The sequence below is a fragment of the Myotis lucifugus genome, unplaced genomic scaffold (genome assembly GCF_000147115.1).
Source record: "Myotis lucifugus unplaced genomic scaffold, Myoluc2.0 scaffold_298, whole genome shotgun sequence".
Lineage (NCBI taxonomy): Eukaryota > Metazoa > Chordata > Mammalia > Chiroptera > Vespertilionidae > Myotis > Myotis lucifugus.
Window position 1 is genome coordinate 421,224 of NW_005871346.1, and position 17,087 is coordinate 438,310.

The 17,087-nt window shown below is 41.0% G+C and overlaps 1 protein-coding gene across 8 annotated transcripts in view; it reads right to left on the minus strand.

Annotated features, from left to right (window-relative positions):
* Positions 1–1,377: 1,377 nt before the first annotated feature.
* WAPL (WAPL cohesin release factor) overlaps positions 1,378–17,087 on the minus strand; it is a 112,743-nt gene continuing 97,033 nt past the window's right edge. For 7 of the 8 annotated variants that reach the window (XM_023763714.1, XM_023763713.1, XM_023763712.1 and 4 more), the window contains 7 exons: positions 16,100–16,275; positions 15,647–15,762; positions 14,540–14,704; positions 12,204–12,411; positions 9,858–9,946; positions 4,213–4,308; positions 1,378–3,680 (listed from right to left, as the gene is read on the minus strand). In XM_023763714.1, the coding sequence (XP_023619482.1) occupies positions 3,615–3,680; positions 4,213–4,308; positions 9,858–9,946; positions 12,204–12,411; positions 14,540–14,704; positions 15,647–15,762; positions 16,100–16,275 (916 nt within the window). In that variant the 3' untranslated portion in view covers positions 1,378–3,614. The remainder of the gene's footprint in view (positions 3,681–4,212; positions 4,309–9,857; positions 9,947–12,203; positions 12,412–14,539; positions 14,705–15,646; positions 15,763–16,099; positions 16,276–17,087) is intronic. The other variant, XR_002831993.1, reaches the window with a different exon arrangement.

Here is a 17,087-nt window from a genome sequence, read left to right on the forward strand (position 1 = left end):
TGAGAGCCCATTCCGGTTACTGCAAAGTAGCCGTCTACTGCATAAATGGATCAGTTTGTTTAGCCATTGCCTGTTGGTGGATACTTGGGTTGTTTCCAGTGTCTGGCTGCTGTTAATGGCTATAAACAATTTTTTCACAAGTTTTTCTGTTGAATGTTTTAGTTTCTCCTAGGTAAAATGGAAATGTAAACTAAACTCAACGAACTCAGCAATATGAAAGGCATTCTTCCAAGGGTCCAAAATAGTCACAGTAGTCTGTTGTTTAGAACATTTAAAATACCCAAGGGAGTGAAAACAGAACTGTTTGCTAGAAGCTCCCATTCACCATTCTAAGTCGGGAACCCCATGCTAATGCCTCACAGGCAGTTTTACTTGACCTTCACAACCCAAGGTCACACCACATACTATTTCCATTGTCTAGTGAGCAAACAGGGTAACAGTTCAGGAATTTGCTCAGTCAATAGGATAAACAGTACTAATACTTGAAGTGTATGTATGTGAGTTAGGTCTTTCTATACTCATAGCTTGCACCCTTAAACATGGCTCTACACTGTTAACATAAGAGGGGAGCCGACAGGAAGTCCCAGGAGAGGCCCTCCAACCCAGGTTTGAGGTTAAAGAGGTGAGCAGAGGTTGAGGACTCCACTTTTTGTAAAAATGCAGGAAACTAAGGGCTGACAACTAAGAGACTGAAAAAAACTAAAAAGCAGTTATAAAAACTCAAAAGAAAAGGGATAGATCCTCCCTTTCCCCAACTGGTGGGCGGAATATGACATAACCTGCAGCCCAGAAATACCTGAGTGACTAACCATGTACCTTATATGGACTATACATTGGACCACCAATCCACACCTGCCAAATACCCTAAGCCCTTGTCCTATAGGGACAATGCAGTAAGCCGCCAATCAGTGTGCGCCGAGTACCCTAAGCCCCCACCCCTTCCCATTCCGCCCCTCAAAAGGCGTGCCCACCCCTGCACGTGCTGCTGTTCTCCCCTTGCGAGACAGCCCGGCAGGTCCTTCTCTAATAAAGCCTGTAGTCCTGGTTTTCGGCCTCTGTCTGATTTTTCAAAAAGAAGTATTGGGTCATATTCAGAGGCAAAAAGACTAAAGCAACTTAATAAGCACACCTACCCAACTACACAATCAGAAAACGACTGTACCAAATGCAGCCGAGTTGCTGAGAGTTAGCGTTATATCCAGGTGAGTATTATTAAAAGCAGGGAGGCGTACATAATACTTAGCAAACACTGGTTGTACAATTTTTATGTGTAAGTTGAAAATGTGGAATTCAAGTGAGACATTAGGCAGCAACATCAAGTCCGTGAGACTTCTTCCTCCAAAAACAGTTCAATAGATTTATGTTAAAGACAACGTGTGTATTGAAAGTAGCAATTTTATTTGAGTTAAAATTATTTACAAAAAACCCAAAGACATACTTCATGAAACTGGTACAAACTATTTTTTTCCTGCCGTTGGCTTTTGCTCCAAAGATCACAGCTGAGAAATACTGTATAAAATAAGATTGGATTCAGAAAAGTACTCTACTGTTCTAATTTCCAACTGGTAGTATTTACAGAGATATTTACAATGGAAAAAAAGGTTACTTTAAAACTTTAATTTGTAAGTCAGCCTCAAGTACCCTAAAATGCAGAGTTCTCTGAGGGTTAAACACACAAATGCGCTGCAGCTGGTGAGGTGCTGTCTCCCCCACCCCCCACCAAAATCTGCATCTATCAGTGCTTGACAATTAGTTATTATTTAAATAACAAAACAAAAAACTGTTAAACACCGAGGTAAATCAATTCTCACATGATCACCAGTGTAACAGAAAAATGTCGTTCGCCCTGATTGCTCTCATCCCAATGTTTTGTATTTCTTACCACCTGCCAGTCAGCTTTTACCAAAAATCTGTTCCTTTTCCTAAATCAATGATTAATAAATATCAATGTATTTTAAAATAATTAAACAAAATATATCTAATTCCATTTTCTGGGTATCATTTCCTGATATGCCTTTAAAATAGTTTGCTAAGCTAGCTTCTGTACTCAGGGCAAGTACAACCTGTCTTTCCCAAGTTACACTGGCATACTATGCTCTCCAAAGGTGATGGGTGGGGTCGGGGGAGGTAGCAGGGAGAAAACAATTTGCCCGGAACCAGTTACTTCCTTATAGATTTCCCAACAATCTGCATTATCAAAAATAGGAAGACATTAGAAGGCAGCCACTGCATTAAAAACATTACAGCTGGCACTGATACAAGAGCCCCGATTTGTCACTTTATACAAGGAAATAACAAAGTCTAAATGAGTAAATATTAGACTTTTAGCTATTTTCCCCAGTACACACCAAACTAATATTTTTATGGCTTCAAGTTTTACAAATCCAATGAAGAAACATGATATAACTACCTGAAAGGTATTTAAAAATATGAATGAAATAGATCTCTGAAAGCCTGTATTCAGGCCTGATCAATTAAAGAAAAAATGTATAACCGGTGGTCTGAACAATAATACAAGAAAAATTTGCAGTGTTGTGAAATTAAATGTGTGTTTTGTGTGTTCCATGACTGTTTTCCAAACAACACACTGCTCTGTGAAGTAAGAATCTAAATGGAAAAAAGGGTCTTTTCTACACCAGCAATTTAAGGCTTTGCGTTTATGCATTTGATCCTGTCACTCTATAGAAGAATATACACGTTATCTGGAAACATGAATTCCACATTGGTGTTTTAGCTTCTTATATTTACTGTACTGAGCATTAGAAAATATATCTAGAGAGTCCTCCCTCAAACCTTAATGTTTTAGGAGCCTCCCCAAACATGAAGCGTAAACTGCCCTGGGTTGTCACTTTTGCTTCAGCCTTTAACAGGGCGCATCATCTTAGATTACAGTCCCTTCAACTGTTAACTTGTTTTCTTGCGTCTATAGTTATGACTCACTATAGTATCATAATGAACATGGTCACGGTCTGAAAAGTGAAAAATAGTTTGACAACCTAAATCAAATCAAGAATAAAAAGTATGCTATTCATCCCTTGTGTCTTTGGATTCCATCTAATTTTAAATATAGACAGTAGTTCAGGGAACAACAAGAAAAATTTCACAAAATTATTAAAAGCTTTATTTACGATTGGAATCATTCAACAAAAAAAGCAAAAGCAAATGAGCCTGAAAAAGGAACTACGCTGTTGTCTAGAATGTCCTCAGAACATTCGATGCCTCAGTAGCTAAGCTGCCTCTGCACCTGGCTGGCATGACAACAGTGGCTCAACATACACAGCAGTTGCACTAACAGCAGCACAAATTTCCCCCTAAATCTTGCCCAGAGTGAAGCAAGAGAACAGGGGAGAGTATCAACTCTGCCAAAGTAAGTGTACTTAAATACTGCATGGAATTAACAGCCTGAACCTTTTCCCTCATTTTTGATAGTTGCAGATTGATGTAGTAACTGTCATTTAGCAAATGCAGAATGCATGACGAAGAAATCAGGAGGCCTTAGAAATCCAAACGTGAATGATACTGATGAATGTTCTTGGTATTCTTCAAGGACATCTTTCATGACTTCTCTAAGACCAGCTCCAGCATGGCCGAGCACCCGCAGCAGAGGTAAGCAGCTAGCAATGTTCCAAGTACTCAATCACTCTAGAGATAGACTTCTGGCCTGTGGTTCCAACAGCACACTGAAGGGGAGGGGGGCGGTGGGATGGGGAGAGAGGAAGCAATAGTTAATAGTTCACAAATTTTGAGAAGTATTAGATTAAAGCATAAATTCTTTAGCTTTACTAACCTGAACACTGTGAATCAAAACACACTGAGACTACATTATGGCTTTGATAATATAGTTATCAATATATTTGGCCATTATAACAATTATCTTCAATAGAGCACACTTATTAGAAGAAGATCCCTTTTGCCCTGGTTGGGTTGCCCAGTTGGTTGGAGCATTGTCCCATATACCAAAAGGTTCGATTCCAGTCAGGGCACACGCCCAGGATGCGGGCCTGACCCCAGTCGGGGGCCTGCAGGAGGCAGACCCTCCACTCTCTATCCCTCTCCTTTCCTCCCTCTCTTAAATCAATAAAAACATTAAAAAATAATAATTAAGAAGATCCAGTTTTCTTTCCACTCACTACGGCCATAGAATTTTTAGTTCTACTGTCATTAATGTATCATATATTTAAAACCACAAAAGCTGCACTGGAAGCTACTTACAGTAAGATTCATAAAGTTCAGGAATTTTTTGAGCATCTCTGTCATTATTGAAAAGTCCCCTTCAGGCAGATACTCCCGCACAGTGGTCACATTGATCTGAGGAAACATCAAAGAAATACTGGTCAGCCCTGGTCAGTGTGGCTCAATTGGTTGAGCATCATCCCATGCACTGTAAGATTGCCAGTTCGATCCCAGTCAAGGTGCGTATGGAGGCAACCGATTAGTTTCTCTCTCACATCAGTGTTTCTCTCTCCCCTACCCCCACTCTCTGAAATCAGTAAAAACATATTAAAACATATATATACTAGTATATGTGTGTGTGTGTGAGTGTGTGTGTGTGTGTGTGTATGTATGTCAGGTGGTAAAAAACACGAGCTTGAAAAAAACCCAAACAAACAAACAAACAAACAAAAACACGAGCTTGCACCTTGCACTGTGTTGATGGTTATGGGGCACATTGTGTTCCAAACCTTTACAGTTCAAGGGTCCCTGAACTCCTTGGTTAATATGCCATTTCCTCTCTTTCCTCGCTCAACAGTGCTTGCATGTGTGTGTTCCCATTCCCTATCCCATCCTATCCACAGAAAGAAAGGAAAAAGGCAAAGCTGGCAAAGGCTACAAAAGAACTTTATGTGTGCATATTTACTTTTGTAACTGCACAGAAAAATGCTTAAAACAACTAAACGTGCTGTTGATTGTGCTTGCTTGTGTGTGTGTTGGGGGGGTGGGGAGAGTGTTAGGAGAGGAGGAAGGAGTGCAGATTTAAAATGTTACACTTCATGAACACCGACAATAAATAGGGTGGTGAAGGCTTGGGGCGGGAGACAGGGGCAGCCTAGAAGAGATCAATGGGGAGAAAGAAGGGACATATGTAATACTTTTAACAATAAAGATTAAAAAACAATGTTACACTTCAGAATGTACTCAGAGCTGCTTATGGAATAAAAAAAAAGATCAAAGAAAATTCCTCGCTCTAGCTGGTTTGGCTCAGTGGATAGAGCGTCGGCCTGCGGATTGAAGGGTCCCAGGTTTGATTCTGGTCAAGGGCACATGCCAGAGTTGTGGGATCGATCCCCAGTGTGGGGCATGCAGGAAGCAGCCAATCAATGATTTTCTCTCATCATTGATGTTTCTATCTATCTCCCCCTCTCCCTTCTGCTCTGAAATCAATAATAATATATTAAAAAGAAAAAAAAATTCCTCATGTTCCACAGGTGAATTCAACTAATTATGTAGGCTAAGAATTAAGTAGATCTTCCAAAAAGGCACCTAGCATAATCTATGCAAAGGAGCATGTCAGAAGCCAGGGAAGATTAAGGCATTTCCTCCCTTTATTGTTAGCAAGAGAGAGTCCAACTACTTATAAACCAATCTGTTAGGGAACAGGTACGACCTGCTTTACAAACTGTTGTCTTTCATCTTTGGCTCTCTGGGCAGCACCATGGTGGCTGGCATGAACAAGCGTCTCATGAAAGGCAGCAAAAAAAGGAGCCGAGAAGGAAGTGCCCAATCTACTCCCTAAGACGGGCCAGTGTGACCGGAAAGCACCAGCTCTGTGCAATGTAAGAGATACTGGGAAACACTAGTCACGAGAACTCAAGGAACCAAAACCGCATCTGATGTCTCAAGGGCCGTGGTTTTGAAGGGAGCCTAGCTGATCTGCAGGAGGACGAAGTTGCATTTAGAAAATCCGAGCTAATTACTGAAGATGTTCTGGGCAAAAACTGCCTAACTTCCATGGCGTGCATCTGACCCAAGACAAAATGGGCTCCATGGTCAAAAAAACACGGCAGACCATGATTGAAGCTCATGTTGAAGTCAACATGCCGATGGTTGTTTGCTTGTCTACTCTGTGTTGGTTTTACTAAACAGTGCAACCTACAGATTCAGAAGACCTCTTAGGCTCAGCATCAGCAGGTCCGCCAAACCCAGAAGGTGATGGAAATCATGACCCGAGAGATGCAGACAAATGACTTGAAAGAAGTGGTCAATAAACTGATTCCAGACCCCATTGGAAAACACACGGAAAAGGCTTGCCAAGCTATTCATCCGCTCCACGATGTCTTTGTTAGAAAAGTCAAATGCTGAAGAAGCCCACCTTTGAACTGGGACAACTCATGGAGATTCAAGGTGAAGGTCTCAGTTCTAGAAAAGCTAAAGGTGAACAAGCTGATGGATTTGAGTCCCCAGTCCAAGAACCTGTTTAAAATTCAGACTTTAAGGACTACAAATAAAACATTTTATTTGTGGGGAAAAAACTGTTCTATTTCAATATGTCTTTGAAATGCTTTAGATGTTCGTAAAGAACAAAAGGAAACGCTCTTCTTAAATGGTTCACCTATAACAAAAACACACAAAAAAGACACGCTGTCCTGAGGATGGGGATGGGGGAGGGGGGGGGGTTTGCAGGGCAGGAGCGCTTCTGGTTTGAGTTTTGTTGATGGGACAAGGAAGGAGAACTACAGTTACTTTCTTTTAGGAAATGTGTCACCAGTCCCCTCTCCCTTTTTAAAATTCTTCTGTCCAGGTACTTTTGAAATTATTAAGCAGCAAAATAATGGCACTAAAACAGTTTCAGAAAAGATCTAAAATAACATTGCTAAAACAGCTGTATGCTAAGGTATGCGTATCAATTGCCGTATTCTCTGTGAACCTCCCACCAAAAGCCACCATAGGTCCCCAGCACTAAGCTAAAGCACTTAAGAGATTTTACAAAACATTTATAAAATATACTGAAGTTGAAAGCATAAGGGTTGGGGTTACAGTAAAGCTGGATTTAAAAATGTCTCCAACCCATTTTTAGGGCAGAGGCATGACAGTACAGCAGTGGGAAGAGCCAGGCAGCAGTTACAGAAAGGAAAGGTGTGAGCAGCAAGGCCTCTCTGGGAAACTCAGAAAGTACCCAAGGGTACGACAGACTGAGAAACTGCAGAAGCAGTTTGAAGTCTGGGGTCTTGTCACAGTAAACAGAGTCATCATTCCTTACATGATGTGAGCCAAGGAAGATTGGTAAGAGTTGTTATGTGACCAAATATGCTCTTAAGGAAGTTAGCTATGGTGGCAGTGTGCAAGATTTCAGGAACAGAGAGAGTCCAGAGAGCAGCAAGGAGACTGACACTGCGTGCACCGGATGTTTGGTGGGCAATGGACAGGGACACCAAGTCTCCTGGGCTTCCTCTGCATGAGGCCCTTCATAAACCAGCATCTACTATTTGCAACTACCTGCCTTCTTGTCTCTCTCCCACCTACACATGGGGCAGCCAACCAATTTCCTTCACATTTGAGCTAGCTTTTTCGGTTAATCATAATGATCCCCTAGGCAACATCTGTCTCTATGAATTCATAAAATTCCCCACAATGCAGACACTCTTTAGAGATGAGAGAGAAAACAAATAGGAAAGATGTTTCAAGATAAACCACACAGGGTAATAAGTTAATTTCAAGAACCATTATTTAAGAAAGAACATGACTAAAACTAGGGTGTTTAATAGAACACCCTAAAATTTACATAGTATGCCCCCCTGCTTTTTTGAGATCCGCCTCCCCTTTGTTGGAAGGGCTGAGCTGAAGAGTCACCGAAAGGGAATAAAGATCTGGCAGGGTCTCCAGAGCCATGATGAGCCATTTGCTCTTGATCCTAAAAGCAGATGTGCCAGTAAGGGCCACAAATGACAGCATGGGCTAGTGTGCTTTAGATCAGAGCTGGACTGCAATATAAACATGGAGAGACAGACAAGAAAGATTCAGAAAAATACACAGTACTTAAGACACATGGCCATGGTGGGGGTGGGGGATGGAAGGCAATACAGAAAGCTCGAGAGCAAGTGTCTGTGGGTGGACAGACCCACAGCATGAATGCCTCTCCTAATTAAGCCCTTCACACGATCACGGACAGTCTAACCTTCCCGTCTCAGAAAAGAGACGCTAACCTTTCCACTACACCACAGACCTCCACTCTTTCTTGGCTCCTGATCACCCTTTCATTTGAAAATTGGGCTCTTCTGCTGGTCCCTATCCTTAAAAACAAACAAACAAACAAACAAACAAAAAAAAACAGCCCGGCCGGTGTGGCTCAGTGACTGAGCATCAACCTATGAACCAGGAGGTCATGGTTCAATTCCTGGTCACGGCATATGCCCAGGTTGTGGCATCCCCAGTAGGAGGCGTACAGGAGGCAGCTGATCAAAGATTCGCTCTCATCATTGATGTTTCTCTCTCTCTCTCCCTTTCCCTTCCTCTCTGAAATCAATAAAAATATATTTAAAAAACAACAACCTCCATGTGTCCCCCATCTAAAAGCAGACTGTCCCAAAGGCCAGAACCACCCACTTCTGTGCTCTCTCAGCACAGAACTGTCTGGACACTCATACTTCTTATAGTTAGATTACAATGATCTACATCTCACATAGTAGCCCCATTTACCTGGCCAATGAGTAGTTCAAACAAAAGCATGTGGGCCAATATTGGCCAAGATGAGGGGAAGTCTACTTGGTGTAGTGGGTGTGAAGGGGTTCTAGAGGGGAAAAAAGCATTGCTCTTAAAAGAAGAAATATACAGGAAGAGGCCACCTTTACCTGCTCGGTACAGCTAGAGTCGGCACAGGGCCATGAGGGGAGCTGGCAAAAGAACGACAACATACAGAGGACAGTAGAGTCTAAAGACAGAAATTAGCCAAGTCCTTGGTATCACTGAGGCCAGGCTCTTCCACCTTGAGCCAGCTAAACACGGGTTTTATATTACGCTCTCTTTTACTTCAACCAGTTATGTGAATCGATTCACCATCCATTAGTCAAGAATGTTCTCATTAAACCCAATGTACTATTACTTGGAATCTACCTTTAAAAATTTATCAAATATTCAAAATAGACACAGGAATGTAAAGTACAGAATAGGGCCCTAGCCAGTTTGGCTCAGTGGATAAAGCCTCATCGGCCTGTGACTGAAGCGTCCCAGGTTCAATTCCGGTCAAGGGCACGTATCCCCGACCCCAGTCAGGTTGCATGTAGGAGGCAACCAATCAATGTGTCTCTCTCACATAGATGTTTCTCCTTCTGTCTCTCCCCCTCCCTTCTACTCTCTCTCTCTCTCTCAAAAAAAGGAAAAATATCCTCACATGAGGATTAACCAAAAATAAAAAATAAAGTATAGAAGAGGGAATACAGTCAATAATATTGAATAACTCTGTACAGTGGCAGCTGGCCACTGAAAATATTGGAACACTGAGTCAAGTATATGATCATCTAACCATGCTGTGCACCTGAACCAATCTATATATACAAAAGCCTAAGCAACTGAACGACCAGTCGACCAGTCACTATGATGTGCACTGACCATCAGGGGACAGACGCTCAATGCACAGGATTGGGCTCCCTCCTGTCTGGATCGGGCCTGTGGGAATCAGGCCAAAACTGGCTATCCGACATCCCGAGGGGGTCCTGGATTGCGAGACCCCATCGGTGCACAAATCCGTGCATTGGGCCCCTGGTACAATTGCAAAATAACATTTTTTAAAAGTTCACCACATATACAGGAAGTTTTAACATGAGGGGGGAAAATAGAGTAATATATAAGTTAATTAAATAATGGTATGAAGCTGCCACAATGGAATCTTTTCAATACACATAAAACAGTGAGCTCTTACTTACGGGACTCTCCTGGCAGAGACAACCAAGAAGCAGTGCTGTGTACGAGGCCACAATGCAATCCTCCATGTGTTTGCCAGCATGCTGAAGGGCTAAGAATAAACAATACACTGTAACAGTATATCAAAAAATAAAACCCCACGAATCCAACAACTCTGTTATCTTTTCTTCAAAACTATTAAACATTGATAAATGATGCTAGAAAAATGGGATATCCACAATTAACAAAAAATAGTAACTCAAATGGAAGATAATGTAAGAGCTAAAACCATAAAACTCTTAAAAGAAAACAGACTAGTCCTGACCAATATGGGTCAGTGGTTGCAGTGTCGTCCAATACACTGAAAGGTCACAGGTTTGATTCCTGGTTAGGGCACATACCCAGGTTGAGGATTCCATCCTCGGACAGGGTGCATACAGAAGGCAACCAATAGATGTCTCTCTCTCCCTAAAAATCAATTAAAAACATATCTTCAGGTAAGGATTAAACTCAAACAAACAAAAACCACAGACTAAATCTTTGTGACATTAGGTTAGGAAATGGTTTCTTCAACACTAAAACCACAAATGATAAAATAAAAAAAATAGGTACTTTTGTATTTCAAGTTACCATATACCATCAAGAAAGTGAAAAGACAACCCTCAGAATATATCTGCAAATCATATACCTGTGATCAGGGTCAGGTATCCAGAATAAATAAAGAATGTGTGCAGCAAAAAGACAAACTGATTTAAAACATGGGCATTTGGCCCTAGCCGGTTTGGCTCAGTGGATAGAGCATCGGCCTGTGGACTGAAAAGTCCCAGGTTTTCCGGTCAAGGGCACATGTCTGAGTTGCAGGCTCAATCCCCAGTGGGGGGGGGGGGGGGGGGACGGCGGGGGGGACGACGACGACAACGACGCATGCAGGAGGCAGCCAATTAATGATTCTCTCTCATCATTGATGTTTCTCTCTCCTTCCCTCTCCCTTCCTCTCTGAAATCAATAAAAATGTATTTAAAAACAAAACAAAAAACCAAAAGAACACGGGCATTTGGATAGATATTTCCCCAAAGATATGTAAATAACCATTAAGCATGTGAAAAGGTGCTCAATACCATTTCTTAACTAGGGAAGTGCAAATCAAGTGACATACACCTTCACTCCCACTCGAATTGCTAAAATAAGAGACACATAACTCTAAGAAACGGAAACCCTTACATGCTGCTGGTAGGAAATTAAAATGGTGCAGCCACTTCGGAAAACAATTTGGCAGTTCCTTAAAATGTTAAACATAGAATTAACAAATAATCTAGCAATTCCACACTTGGGTACATACCCAAAAAAATTGAAAATATATATGTTCACACAAAAACTTGTACATGAATGTTCATAGCAGCATTATTTGTAACAACCAAAGATAGACACAAACCCAACTGTCCATCAACTGACAACTAGATAGACAGAACCTGGCTGGAGATCCTGGATAGAACTTGGCTGGAGAACCTGGAGAGAACCTCGCTATGCTGATCAACTGAACGCTCTCTCCGTGTCATTCCTTCTTCGCCAAGTCCATCCACATCTTTGGGAACCCTTGGACCTGCTGGGGTTGGACCCCATCAACCGACTCTGTCCACACTTTTGGGAACCCCTGGAACAGGATCCCTTAGGTAAGCCCCCCCACACTCGGGACGGATAGGACTCCACCGTAGGAAGAGGGTGGATAGTCTTCGCCGACTCCGTCCATACCTTTGGGAACCCCTGGAACAGGATTCCCCTAGGTAAGCCCCCCCGCATTGAGAACCCCCACACTTGGGACGGATAGGCCTCCACCAGGGTGCTGCAGACCCCCCTGTAGAGGATAAGTAGGGTAAGAAGGTGGATAGTACAGAACTTAGATTGAGAAGATGTGCCATACTGAGTCTAGAAGAAAGAAGACTCTGTATTGATCTTTAGATTAAGATGTGCCATACCTTCAGTATATTCCTTACTGTGTTTGCCACCAACTATGTATACCATTTGAGAATGATAACTGTAATTTATGACAACAGACCTCAGTACATAAAGGGAGAATGATAAAAGAATCTCAAAGTTTCAAAACTAAAAACTTTTAGGGGCCACATTGTTCAGCTGCTTCTCTTTACAGAGAAGGCTGGCTGGCCCCGGAAGGAAAGGCAACTTTCCTCACTGCCAGCGTGCCAACCAACTCCTGTGAGCACCGAGACAGCAAAGCTGTGTGCACTGAACTAGAGAGGCCACGAAGTAGATTAAATAAAAGATCATGACAACACATGAATTAAAAGTATATTCTGGAGAAAAAATAAGCTATCATTGAATTTTCCATGTGAATACACTCAAAATAAATGTACCTTTATTAAGGTCAAGTTCTTCCTCTTCCTCCTCCTTCTTATGTCTCTCTTCTGCACCATCAGTCTTTTCTGTTGATACCCACTGTATTTCTCCACTTGTTTCTTGCCACTCTCCACTCTTATCATGCTGAGTGGTGGGAGTATCTTTGATCAATTCATCTGTTTTACTTTCTGCCAACTGGGCTGCTCGCTCTCTCTCAAGGAATAGCTGACAAAAATTATTTTTGAAGAGATTAAAAGAGACCACCAACCGACATGTATGTAGCCAAATATAAAGTTCTATTTGTTTTTAAACATCACTAATCCTGAGAAGCAAGTTGTATGATAAAAAGGTTAAGTATCAATAAAAGCCCTTGTTTGGTTATCCTTGCTCTACATCTTATGAAGGCCAAACTGAAAGTATAAATGATGTTGGTATTCAATCAAGTGTCTACTAATGATGCAGGCAGGCATTCTGTTTGTAAGAATGAAAATCTCAGTACTTCCTTTAATTTGGATAATACTGACAAAAAAATTCAAGTAAAAAAGCTGTAACTTGAATAATTAAAACAAAACAGCCCTAGCCAGTTTGGCTCAGTGGATAGAGAGTCAGCCTATGAACTGGAAGGGTCCCAGGTTCAATTCTGGTCAAGGGCACATGCCCAGATGGTGGGCTCCATCCCCAGTAGGGGGCATGCAGGAGGCAGCTGATCAATGATTCTCTCTCATCATTGATGTTTCTCTCTCTCTCTCCCTCCGTCCCATTTTTTTAAAAATGTTTAAAAAACAATATAAAACAAAACCCCAAGCAGAATGGATGAATTAACTGAAAAGAAGAACACTGAATAAAACTACATAATACTAGGTAAAAGCACCATGGCTTCTTTAAAAGAATACAAAAACCAGTTAAAGTAAAACGTTTCAGAGAAAAGCTGAGCTGGAACTCAACTAATCATATTAAAAATGAAGTGCAATTGTCAATGGGAGTACACAGTGAAAACTCTAAGTCAAAAAGGGAGTAATACCCTGAACCTCCTTGCCCTCACTTACTTGATCTTCCCTGTGTGGGTACAGTGCTGAATGCAGAGAGCATTGAAATACTGGTATGATTTGGGAAAAACCCAAAGTTACTAAAGACAACTACCTGATAATCAAATGCCAAGTAGACCTCAGAGATTTACTTAGTGTACAAAGAGTGGTCTATAAAATTTAATGCCTTAAAAAATAAAATTCAGGTTTTATATAAAGCAGCATTTCTTAAAATTGGTTCAAGGATCCCCAAGACCCTTTCAGGGAGTCCATGAGGTCAATGACATTAAGAGGTCAAGTGACTTCTCTCATTCTCTCTGCATATACAGTAGAGTTTTACAGAATGCACAGGTCCTGTACTTACATTACTGCTCTAGTGCCTAATGGGATGGGTGCCCATGTTTCACAATTTTCTTAGTTTTGATTTCTAAATCAGTAAGTTTGGAAAGATAGAGCACATATAAACAAAATATCTTTAATTTTTAAGAGTATAAAGATCAAAATGTTTGAGATGAGAATGATGGGCTCCTAACTGCAATTCAGGAAAAGATCAAGTTGTTGTGGATTACTTTTGAGAACACAGTTCAAACATTATTAGTTTCAGATAGGCCAAAAGAATTAACAGGTTAGCAAAGCCTTCAGAAACAATGAAAAGGATGGTTTATTATCACTTCTGCATATATGCAAACTATCATTTAAGGAAATGACAAAGGCAGCTAGGAATTTATGAGACTGGAAAAAAATTAAAATTGTAATGTCCACCGTGGTCAAGAAACGAGAACTCACATACAGATTTTTTGGGGGAGATATAAATGGAAGGGAGAGGGAGTGTGTGTTTTGGGTGGGGTGAGTTGGAGATATCAATTTTAAATATTCATATTCTAACACAATTCCTACGCCAGGAAATCACTCCACAGACATACTCTGAAGAGCATGACCCGATATTTAGGTACATACAGTCCTGGGCTCAGGTCAGACCAGGAAGTACTGGAGGACTGACACTGGATGAGGTGGGGCTGAAGGCTGATTCCTAATTTGTGACTAATAATCTATTTTTGACTCATAAACAAACATGCCTTGCTTATGCTTTTCACTGACAATGCTTAAGGAGTGCTTACAACTGCTGAAGACAGTCAGCAGAGTAAAAGTCAGTGAGGGTATTCATTCTGACCCAGTGGACCTCTCACTGAACTGGTGAGAATGAGAGAGAAGTGGGAGGGTGGGGAGGAAAAGGAAAGGAGGGGAGGGGAGACAAGACAGAGAGAAGTGCAACTGATAAGGAAATTGGACAGATGCAACCGACTGAAGGTGTTTAAGTTGTTGCTTACCTGCACTAAAGCCTGAACGGCATGAACTTGTCCAGCTATCCTTAAACTATCATCTCCTTCTCCACTGCAGAAGGAAGAATCGAAAGAACACGACGTTTCCATGTTGACAAGACAGTGCCGATTCCGAGCACTATATTCTACTAAATTTATCAGTAGACCTAGGCCCTACAAAAATCAAAACATGCATATTACCACAGGTGAGAATTAAAAGCAAATGAACACAATATACGTAACTTTTCCTGGTAACTAGAAACCTAATCAGTGTCCTACCATCTACAAAATAGTTAAAAACTAATATGTAAGGTAATGGTCTTCCCCAAAAATGATTTCACCACTTTAAAAAAAAAAATAATCCTCACCTGAGGATGTTTTTCCATTGACTTTAAAGTTGAAGGGAGGGAGAGAGAAACATGGATATGAGAGACACATGGACTGTTTGCCTCACACACACGCCCTGACTTGGGCTGAAGATTAAACCTGCAACCCAGGTATGTGCACTTGACCGGGAATCGAACCCCCGAGCCTTTGGTGTGGGGGCAGACACTCTAACCACTGACCCACATCGGCCAGGGCTGATTTCACTTTTTAAAAATCTCCACTTTTAATTCTTATATTTATTATTTGTACATAGGGCCCTTCACAGCTCTTTTGTACAATAAGATATGTTTATAAGGAATCTACTGAAACCTGCAATATCTATATACATATAAAAGCCTAAGCAACTGGTCACTATGATGCACACTGACCACCAGGAGGCAGATGCTCAACGCAGGAGCTGCCCCCTGGTGGTCAGTGTGCTCCCGCCTCTGCGGCAGTGCTACTGAGTGGCAGCAGCAGGCCCAGTGGTGCTGGGATGAACAGGAGCAGTGCCCGGGCTTGGGCTCCTCCCCAGCTGCCTGCCACTTCCTGCACTACTACATCCCCCGAAGGTCCCGGGAATTGTGAGGTGCAGCCAGGCTGAGGGATCCCACTGGTGCACGAATCCGGGCATTGGGCCTCTAGTATCAAATAATTGGTTCTAACTACAAAACTAAGATGAAGTTTTCATTATCAACCAAGCACATAATCAACCAACTACTCATTTCTGAAATAGTTGCTTCGACTCACCAGCACTCTAATATCAAATCTCTGCTCCTGAGGTAGGTACTTTGGAACCTGAAGCACACAGTTCATCGCTGTGCCGATCAAGCCATCTTGTTCTCCTGTTTTGGTGCTGCCCCACTCTAAAACAGAAAACAGAGTGTGAAAGTGTTACTGGTTCTTCTTTATGATACCAACAACCAATATACATTAACAAGGATATTAAGTTAGAAATGTATAGCTATTTCTTTTTTGAAACACATTAACTATAATATTCCCAAGCCAAGATTCCAGGCTGGTTCTAAAATTATCAACTCCTAAAAGCAGTTAAATTTACTAGTATATATGAATAAGTGAATTACATGATGGCAATTTTAAAAAAATCACTATATCAAGAAAAGAAGAAACAAGGGAGTAACTTATTTTTACATGTAAATAAACAACCTTTCAGTGAGAATCTATGTAACACACATTACTCACCATTGTCGTTAGTTAAATTGAGCAGCACCCCAATAATGGCCCGCATGCAGTCTTCCACTGCTTTGCCCACATGGTTAGTGACATTCTGCTGAGGCAGAGGCTTGATAACAGGCAAGCATATACTGTTCTCAGCACGGTTATACTGCTGAATCAATTCTTCACAATGTTGCAATGCTCTTGAGAGAAAACAAAATGTAGACTATTATTCTAAACAAAAATAGTTAAATTAAAAACTTCTTACTTGGGCCTTAATGTTTCAAAATCTGTCATACATGCTGCCATATTAACTTACTTTTCTATTCCCTAAGTTAACTATTCAATTATGTACCAAGTATGTCTGGTATCACAATAGCTGCTACATTTGATTTATTTTGGGAAAATTTGATAATTTAAATTTTTCTAGGCCAAGTTAAATCATAAACTATACAGAAGTTTTTATCTCTATTACTTAACAGTTGTCCCCCATTTTACCATTCTCTCTAACACAAATGACTGCAACCCTTCTCTAAACAAGCTAAAGTTTTAAGAGTTAACCCTAGACACTTCTGAATTTCACTTAGATGTTTTTTTAATGCATGCTCTTAGGTAGAGAATATTATTTATATTAATACTGCACAATAAAATGACCTTGTATAGATGGGTATTAAATACTTAATAAATATTAGAGCAAATGACAGGTCATTTAATTGATGTGTCTCCTGGCAGAATCAAGGTATCAGCTGTAGCCAAGGATTCTCAAGATGCTACCCAAAACAACAAGTGCATGTAATGCTTACGAAGGTATAATGTTTATGAGTGCTCTCTTTAAATCACCAAGTCCATTAAAAAAAAGTCAATGATGAGAGATGATGTAAGCTGCCAGCTGATATTCCATGCATCATATATCACACAAAACTCTTGAAGAAAACTACTGTATCTGTTCCCCCACAGCTGCCCTTTTGGTAGGAAGGTGTTCCTCATGCCTCATCTAAAAAAATGTCTTACGTGG